Genomic DNA, 10189 nt, shown 5'->3' on the forward strand with positions numbered 1-10189 from the left:
ATCAGAACCATCACTGACGGGACGGGTCCATCAGAACCATCACTGACTGGACGGGTCCATCAGAACACTTCCCGTCAGATGCTGAAGGTCAGAGGAGGAAGAGGAGGCTCAGTCTTCGGTCTCTCCTTCAGTTTCATGAAACAAGTTAACTTTCTGGTTCTGTTTATTTAACGATGGTCCAGTTTCTTCTGTGGATTCAGTACCTGGTTGGTTTGGATTCGCTCTAATCAGACCAGCACAAAGTTGAAGGTGGAGGCAGGTGTGGGTGCTTCACCTATCCCACCCACATTTTGATGTTTGTACCAGGAGTCGAACCAGCGATCTTCCGATCACAGGCCCATCTTCTCTAACCTCTGCGCCACCACTACCTTCTCACTTGTCATTCTCTAAAAACTTAATGTTTATTTTCCTTCAACCTTTATTTCTACAGGTTAATCCCATTGAGCCTCGAGGACTCATTGACAACAGAGACCTGATCAAACAAAGAAAGATGACAACAATGGACAAGAAGGACAACAATAGTCAATTATAAAGGATGCGTACAAATTATTATTATTTTTTTAACATGTGAAAATAAAATGGTAATTAACACGAGAAGTAGCAAAAAACCCAGCTAGGTTGGAAGGCCATGTAGAATACTAAAGTCCCTGGGCGCATCCCTAGGGAGGTGCTTCAGGTGTGTCTGACTGGGAGGAGACCCCGGGGAAGACCCAGACCCAGACTGGGAACACCTTGGAGTCCTCCCAGAAGAGCTGGAAGAGGCTGTGGAGAGACATGTCTGGACCTCCCTGCTCAAGATGCTGCCCCCAGACCTGAGTCCAGAACAAGAGGATGATGATGGGCTTGATAAAAATGAATCAATCACTCAATGAAAATATCAATCAAGTATATTTTTTATCAATCTGACTGAAAGTCAGTTTTTGGTCCTTGTTTTTCATCATCATGTGTATGAACCTTTCTGACCTGATGATGAACTTGTGTGTTTCTGACCTGATGATGAACTTGTGTGTTTCTGACCTGATGATGAACTTGTGTGTTTCTGACCTGATGATGAACTTGTGTGTTTATGACCTGATGATGAACTTGTGTGTTTATGACCTGATGATGAACTTGTGTGTTTATGAACTGATGATGAACTTGTGTGTTTATGAACTGATGATGAACTTGTGTGTTGCAGGGGAATGATGAAGAGGCGGTGTTGGACCAGGGGAAGACCAGCTCCACCCTCAACACCAACTTTGAGAAGGAGGAACTGGAGAGTGAGTTTCTGAGGAACGCTGATTCAAAGAGTCCGTCTGTGTTTACAACCAAACACAAAGTAACAGAACCGACCCGGCCCGTGTTGACACTCGCGTTCCTCCGTGGCTGCTGAGTTCATCCTGAACAGATTTATAAACAGATCAGCAGCTGACAGGAAGAGAAGCAACATTTACAAAAATAAATCTTTAAAACCGTTTATTTCATCAGAGCCAAAGCTTTGGAGCATCAACGAGGATGGAAACATCCATCAACTCTCTGAAGAGGGACGGAGGATTTTTTTAAATAAAAAAAAATTAGTTTTGTTTCTGCGTAATAAAAAGTTTTAAATCATAAAAATGAAAACATCTTCAGTTTGAATTTTTCCGGTTGACTTCAGCTCATTAATTTGAAGGTTGACATGATTTTCTGGCAGAATATTTAAAGAACTTGATGAGGTCCTGATGATGATGATGATGATGATCCAAATGGTTCAGAACATTTAGTGCAAATAAAATTTGGATTCGATCCAACTGTAGATGAACAGATGCAGAGATATATTCATACATTAAACGGGTTCTTCATTTTTCTGACTGTGTAGCATGCGTGCATTGAATTTAACAGAAATGTAACGAGAGACGTTATTTATCTTTGACCCATCAAAATGAATGCGGTCATTTATTTACAGAATCAAAGATTAACATCAAACATTTACATTAATTTGGCAAAATATGAAAATAACAACATAATCAATCAATCAGGAAAACCATACGGCCATGATTTTCCGTTGCTTCACCACAGACATTAATGAAAACATCTGGATTAATTTTCTAGCAGAAAGGAGAGTTTAAAGATGGAAAATTGAGATTTATCTTACAGAGAGATGTGTGAGGGAATTTATCTGTTTTAACCAGAACAGCACGCTCCATTGAAATCAGCTTGGCCAACGGTACGCTTGGTCGAAATAGAACTTTTACCTTGCAGACGATAGCTTCAGCGTCGGTGTAGAGCTCTCCTTTTGACTCTTTCAGCGTCTCCGTGAGGACAGCTAAAACCTTAGGAGTCGTGCGAGGTTATCCAAACAGAAGTTATAATTCCCAAAATCGTCTCTGGTTCAGCTTGTTTGGTTTCCAAGAACTCTGAACTCCTTCAGAACTCTGAACTCTTGAACTCTGAAACTCTGTAACCCATCTCTTCTCAACTCTTCTCAACTCTTCTCAACTATACTGTTGAACTGGGAAGTTGCCACATTTAAAATGGGCTCTACTTCCGGTTCATTTGAGAGCTTTCTGATTCGTGGATGGACCAGAACAGAGGTGTGGTTTGTGATGTAAGGTGTTATGGAAAGTCAAGGATTGTTTAAGAACAGACAGAAAGATATCATGGGAAAACCAGACTTCGTGGTGCCACTCCTCCTAGTATCTGCTGTGAAAGTTAAACATGACATTTCTTTTCAGTAAACTTTTTAGTTGACTGAACCTCGAACTTTAACACACTTACAAATTTGCTCATTGAAGACAGAAAAATCAAGAAATGCATATTACCCTGATTTCTTCTTTGAATGAGGAATAAAAATCATTACTACTGTTTCACAGTTAATAAAAATGAGTAGTTCACTTCCACATGTAAACATTGTTTGAACTAACACAATTTGATTATCAAACATTTGTAAAATAGTAATGATCATAGAGAATTGTCTTTTCCACTTGATTAATTCAAGAAAGAAAGTCTCAGGATGGGTCAAACTGTATTTCTGGATGCAGATCAATGAAATGACAGTTTCTGTCCCACAAGGTTCTTAAGGTCAAGGGTTTTGACCTTAGGCTTAGTTTTGACATCAGGTTAAGTTCACTACACAACAAACATTGATATGAATCTTTACTAAGGGTTTAATTTCTGCCTTAAACAGTTTGTGAATTAAAGATCAAAGAACTTTCTTCTTGTTTGCTTTTATTTCTTTTAGTGCTAATTAAACAAAACTCATTATTAATTAATTATAAATTAATATATTAATATTACTTATATAATATAATTAACACTTATTTCATCAGCTCTAAAACGTAGGGTTTTTTTGTTTTTTGTTCCAGAAACTAACTTTTCATTGAATTTAAAAGAATAATTTGGTTAGGCTGATGACTCAGAGGTGGAATCAGGAGTTGTTTGGGCGTCTCTCTGTGTCTTCAGGCCACCGAGCCGTTTACGTCGGCGTTCATGTCCCTCTGGGCCGGGAGAGCCGAAGGCGGCACCGGCACCGAGGACACCGACATCACCGCAAACGGAGGGACCGCTTGGACCGAGAGGACGGACAAGAGTCGCCCATCTACGGTGAGTGATCCGAGACAAGACATTGAGGATGATGATGATGACGGCGTGACGAAGGGTGTGTCGTCCTGTCCTCAGACACGCCGTCTCAGAGGGTCCAGTTCATCCTTGGGACGGAGGACGACGACGAGGAGCACATTCCCCACGACCTGTTCACAGAGCTGGACGAGCTGGCCTTCAGGGACGGAGACGTCCAGGAGTGGAAGGAGACGGCCAGGTGAGACGTTGAACTCTTTATTTAAAAGACTTCTGGTCCGGTTTGCAAAGTCCTGGTCCAATTTTAAGCTTTTTGGTGTCCCCCGTCGCAGAAGAAAAGGGGAATTGAAAATACCCTCCATTCATCTGTCCGTCCATGCACGTTGTGAGCACGATAACTTGAAATGTAAGTCGGGTACTGACTTCCATTTCAGTGTGTGGCTGCATGTAGGAGGAAGAAAGGTCTCCATCAAAACTGCAGCCACATCCAAATCCAAGATGGCTGCCGCAACAAATAAGTGTAACCTGACCACCTCGATCATTTGAGGAAACTCTGCTTTCTAGTTTTTACTTTACTTAAAACTACAGTTTCCTCAAATCGTTAGGGTGACTGGAGATTTTTCTATGGGGGCCAAGGCCACCATTGACCCCCCACTGGCTCCTCCCCTGCACCTGGTGTTGATGGAATGTCTCCCTCCAGGATCCATCAGTCTGCTCTGCCTCAGATAAGACAGAAAACCTCCCTCAGTTCTCCACAGAGGAACTCCTCCTCACTTGACTATCTTCATAAAAACATCTAGGTTTGCTTCATTCTCTGTTCAGTTCCAGAGAAACATCATGAAACTACAAACATCCACTGCTCACAGTCTCTGAGCCGGGGACGTGGAGGTGCAGCAGACACACAGAAGCTGAGAGTTCTGCTTTTAGCTGCAGGCTGATGGTTCTGGTGGGAGGAGACACATTTGCTGTTTCTGCAGGACGTTTGAGCTTCATCCAGGCAGAGTTTAACTTCAGGAGGAGTGAGGAGGACCATGTGGTCTTCATCAACCCTCACCTGCAGAACATGTGGGTTAGAGTTCCCCACAGGTGTTTGATGCCTCGCGCTGCTCTCTGAGGTTCTCAGCAGACTCTGAGGAGCCAGGAGACCTTTGAGCAAGGCGTCCTCATGTCTGCTTCTGTTTGTCCTCTCAGGTGGCTGAAGTTTGAGGAGGACGTGGAGGACGGCGGGGACCGCTGGAGCAAACCGTACGTGGCCACGCTGTCTCTGCACAGCCTGTTCGAGCTGCGCTCCTGCATCCTGAACGGCACCGTGCTGCTCGACATGAGGGCCAGCAGCATCGAGGAGATCGCAGGTCAGCACGCACACCGGGCCCAAGAAGCCTCTGGAGCTCTGATCAACTTTAGAGACGGACCGTGTAGCAGGACACCGTCCGCTGTCTCTCGAAGACCACGTTTATTAATGAGATCTTTAAATAAAATCAGGTTAAAGTTTCACTCCAGATAAAAAGTCCTGGTCCTCAGATCTTTGTGTGAAAGATCCAGATGTTCCTGTCATCTGGATCAGCAGCGCTGCAGACCTTGGCTGTTTTCTGTTTGGGTCCTGTTGGATGTCCCAGCAGGACGTCTTCCTGGACAACAAGCGTTGGACAGAACCACATTGTTGGAGCTCGAGTCCTTTTTTCTGTTAACTGTGTCTCTTTGGTTCTGATCAGGGGCACACAGACACTGAAGGTCCAGTTTAAACTTCAGGTTCTGTTGAGTCGACCCGACTGGTTCCTTCTTTGAGTTTAGGAATCTTGTTCTGCTTGAACCGGGTCAGAGTTTAAACCGTTCCCCTGAACTTGATTGTGTGCCTCCCCACAGACATGGTGATTGACAGCATGCTGGCGTCGGGTCAGCTGGAGGAGGGGCTTGACGAGAAGGTGCGAGAAGCCATGTTGAAACGGCACCACCATCAGAACGAGAAGAAGCTCAGCAACCGCATCCCGCTGGTCCGCTCCTTCGCCGACATAGGCAAGAAACACTCCGACTCCCACTTACTGGACCGCAACGGTGAGAGGCCCGGACGCTCTGTCAGCCTGACGCTCGGTTCTGAGTCGACCCGGTTCACAAGCAGGAAATGAAAAGTTCTCACTAAACCCTTATTTTACATTTGATTTGTCATGAAATGGATCTTTCCTTTAAGTTTACAGACTGAAGGTCTGTCCGTTTGTGAGCAACGTCTTTGTTTTATGTTTTCATCAAATCTCAGATTTCATCTTGACGTTCTGAAAAACCGTTCAAATCAGAACCTGATTTTATTTCATCTGTACTCAGCAGAACTTTTACCTTCTGAGAACCTGCAGCTAAATGGAAGAAATGATACAACAAAAAACATTTGAACAACCAGATAATCAGTTTAAAATAACTAAAATCCGTAAAATATCTTCTATTTTCAGTTTATTAAACAGAACTGAAGTCCAACAATCAAGTTTCTATAGTCAGGCTTTTTATGAGTTGATTTGTTTCTCTGTAAAGTTGGTCCAGATTTTCCTCAGAGTTTATGAGCAACATGTTGAGCTTCTGGGGATTTTACAGCATTATTTAAAAAAAACTGTCGACTCCATTAAATCATGACTTTTTACCTTTTTAATGTTGGAGACATCTGATCAGATCAGTTGAGACATGTAAAAATAAATTGTTTTTCACACAATTGCATCTCAGATTAACAGGAGAAACTGTTACCTCGTTAAAAACTACTAATCTGTGGGATTTATTGTGAAATTACATCACTTTGAAAACTGGAACAAAACAAGTACAGTAACTGCATGGTGCGTTCAGGTTCCACTTTCTAAATGTAAAAAAAAAACATTGTGAGTTCAAACTGATCTTCTTTCAGGTTTTCCCTCTTCAGGGGTCTCCACAGCAAGTCATCCTCCATCTCACTCTGTCCTGCCTGGACTGTCTTCTTCACCTCTTTACTACACTCCACATGTTCCTGGACAGTGGACCCCAAGTCCTTGAAGTCCTGCACCTTTGTGACCTCTGCTCCTTGTAGTCTCACTGTTCCACCTCCTCCCTCTCATTCACACACATGGACTCTGTCTTACTACGACTGACTTTCATTCCTCTTCTTTCAAGTGCATACCTCCACCTCTCCAAGTTCTCTTCCACCTGTTCCCTGTTCTCACCACAGATCACAACGTCATCTGCAAACATCATAGTCCACGGGGATTCCTACTTGACCTCATCTGTTAGTTGGTCCATCACCAGAGCAAATAAGAAGGTGTTCAGAGCTGATCCTTGATGCACTCCCACCTTAAAGCTATCTGTCACTCCTACAGCACATCTCACCACTGTCCTGCTGTCCTCATATATGTCCTGCTGTCTTCATACATGTCCTGCTGTCCTCATACATGTCCTGCTGTCCTCATACATGTCCTGCTGTCCTCACAAATGTCCTGTACCAGTCTAACATACTTCTCTTCCACTCCAGATCTCCTCATGTAACACCACACCTCCTCCCTCTGCACCCTGTCTGATACTTTTTCTAAATCCACAAAGACACAATGGAGTTCTTTCTGACCCTCTCTGTACTTCTCCATCATCATTCTCAAAACAAAGATGGACTCTGTGGTGCTCTTTCTCTTTCTTGGCATGAAACCATCCTGCTGCTCACAGATAGTCACCTCTCATCTAAGTCTTGCTTCCACAACTCTCTCCCAGATCTTCATCGTGTGGCTCATCAACTTAATTCCCCTGTAGTTGCTACAACTCTGTACATCACCCTTGTTCTTAAAAATGGCCACCAGCACTTCTTCTCCATTCCTCAGACATTTTCTCACCCTCAAATATGTCATTGAATATTTGAGTTAAAACCTCACTGCCATCTCTCTCCAAGACATTTCCAAACCTCCACTGGTCATCAGGTCCTACTGCCTTCCCCTTCTTCATTCTTTTCAGAGCTTTCTGGACTTCACCCTCACTAATCTTTCCCACTTCCTGGTCCACAGTTTCTATGATCTCTACTCTTCTTTCTCTTTCATTCTCTTCATTCATTAGCTCCTCAAAGTACTCCTTCCTTCTTCCCATCACACTCTCCTCACTTGTTAGAACATTACCATTCCTATCATTAATGAGCCTAACCTGCTGCACATCCTTTCCAGCCTGATCCCTGTGTCTCACCAATCAGTGCAAGTCCTTCTCTCCCTCTTTAGTGTCCAGTCTCCCATACAACTCATCATACACCTTCTGCTTTGTCTTAGCTACCTCCCTCTTTGCTCTACGTCCCATCTCCTTATATTCCTGTCTCCTCTCTTCAGTCCTCTCTCTGTCATATTTCTTCTTGGCTAACCTCTTTCTTTGAACAGCTTCCTGCACTTCACTATTCCACCACCAGGTTTCCTGAACATCCACTCTCTGTCCAGATGACACACCAAGTACCTTCCTACATGTCTCTCTAATTACTGTTGCTGTAGTAGTCCAGTCATCTGGAAGCTCTTTCTTACCACCCAGAGCCTTTAACAGCTCCTCTCTGAATTTCTCACAACATTCTTCCTTCTTCATCTTCCACCATTTGGTCTTCTTCTCTGATTTTACTCTTTTTCTCTTCTTCACAACAACAGTCATTCTACACACAACCATCCGATGCTGTCTGGCCACGCTCTCCCCTGCCACAACCTTACAGTCTCCAATCTCCCTCAGGTTTCCTCTTCTACACAGAATGTAGTCGACCTGCGTACTCCTTCCTCCACTCTTATAGGTCACTCTGTTTCCTTCTGGTTCCTTCGACAACATGTCCATTCAGGTCTGCTCCCATCACCACCCTCTCCTCCCTGGGAATACTCTCCATCACTTGATCCAGATCTTTCCAAAATGTATCTTTCTCCTCCACATCACATCCAACCTGTGGAGCATAACCACCGACAATATTTAGCATCAGACCTTCTACTTCTACCTTCAGACACATCATCCTATCTGACACTCTTTTCATCTCTATTACATTCTTTGCCAACTCCTCCTTCGGTACCACCCGTACTCCATTTCTCTTTCTATCCACACCATGGTAAAACAGTTTGAACCCTGCTCCAATGCTCTGAGCCTTGCTGTCCTACTTGGTTTCTTTGACACATAAAACATCTACCTTCCTTCTCAGCATCATGTCAGCCAGCTCTCTGCCTTTGCCTGTCATTGTCCCCACATTTAGAGTTGCAGCCCTCAGTCCTACATTCTTCACTTTTCCCTTCGCCCTTTGTCTCTGACACGTTTCACTCCTCGTGGTCTTCGACTGATGAATTCAGTTATTACTTAACAATTGTAACATAATTATTTTTCAGGTCTAAAAGTCACAAGATGGCAGATAATAAAATCTAATTTTAATATTGGCTACAACATCAAACTCAAAACTAGGTAATTACTTTTATAAAATTAACATTTGTGTGTAGCTTTTTTGGATTATACAGTAACTGGTTTCTTTTTCGTTTTATGTTTAACTTGTTTACGATAAAATCAGTTTGTTTGTTTGTTTTTTTTTGTTTTATTTGCTTGTTTCTGAGCTGCTCCTTCTCTGCGATTAGAACATAAAAACTTTTTTTATTTTTTATTACTGGTAACTTGTTTCATTTTTCATGTTTTATTTCTGAGTTTTTGGCTTCAGTCATCTGTTGCCGGGCAGAGTTCAGCTAGTCCAATCTGATTGGCTGAGGAAACGGGGTGACAGAGCGACAGGTCCTGTGATTGGTGCACGGTGTTTGCATGCTGTTGAAGTGCTTTGAGTCTTTGGATGATGATGTTGTTTAAGAAAGTCAATCAGTGAGAGCTGATGTTTCTGATCATCTGATGGTGATTAATAATTATCAGCAACCAGTTGTTGACATCAGCTGTTTGTTTTATTCCGGACAGCGCTGACCGACCCGCTGAGTTTGTGTTTTAATAACCAGCTAACATCCTGTTGTGGCTGAGTGTTTTATTAACTCCAGTTTCACAGGAATGTTTGATGACCTGAAGACCAATTTTAAACTTTAATAAACTCGATATCTGAACTCCCATAGTTTTGGATACATTCAAGTTTTTTTTTTTTTATTAACTCAATGTAAAAACAAAAACACTTAAATAATAAAACTACAAACTAATAAATGTAGAGGAAAAAATAGGCACCAGGAAGTCATCATAGAATCAGTATCTCATCAATAATTTCTAATAAATCTTTATACAGCTTGTTTCTACAAGGCTTTATTACAAGATAAATTTAGCCTTCACTTCCTGTTTGAAGAGGAAATTCTGAGCACAGAAAAAACAGAAGTCAGTGGGTGTGTGACCTCTGACCTCTAGGAGTATTGGAGAAAAAAAAGAAAGTGTTTTTCCTGATTTGTTTAATTTCATCACCTTTGTTTTGATGTCCTGCTTCCAAAAGTCAGAATAAGAGCGAATAGTGGAAATGAAATATGATACATTGATTAAAACCTTTGAATTGATAATTGAACGTGAACTTGTTACTGTAAATGCACAATGAACCACTTTTTTATTAAAATTTGTTTATGAAAGGAAACTAACACTAGACACGCTCCACCCTCTGAAATTGACTCTGGACTGACTCCACCCTCTGAAATTGACTCTGTACTGACTCCGCCCTTTGAAACTGAACCTGGACTGACTCCACCTTCTGAAACTGACTTTG

The 10189-nt window shown here is 42.4% G+C and overlaps 1 protein-coding gene across 2 annotated transcripts in view; it reads left to right on the plus strand.

The window, feature by feature from the left end:
- LOC119409219 (sodium bicarbonate cotransporter 3) overlaps nt 1-10189 on the plus strand; it is a 31068-nt gene that overhangs the window by 1292 nt on the left and 19587 nt on the right. For both annotated transcript variants that reach the window (XM_037676058.1, XM_037676059.1), the window contains exons 2-6: nt 1178-1259; nt 3421-3561; nt 3637-3775; nt 4726-4886; nt 5398-5586. In XM_037676058.1, coding sequence (XP_037531986.1) covers nt 1178-1259; nt 3421-3561; nt 3637-3775; nt 4726-4886; nt 5398-5586 — 712 coding nt within the window. The remainder of the gene's footprint in view (nt 1-1177; nt 1260-3420; nt 3562-3636; nt 3776-4725; nt 4887-5397; nt 5587-10189) is intronic.

This window comes from Nematolebias whitei, chromosome 5, assembly GCF_014905685.2.
Source record: "Nematolebias whitei isolate Nwh7 chromosome 5, NemWhi1, whole genome shotgun sequence".
Lineage (NCBI taxonomy): Eukaryota > Metazoa > Chordata > Actinopteri > Cyprinodontiformes > Rivulidae > Nematolebias > Nematolebias whitei.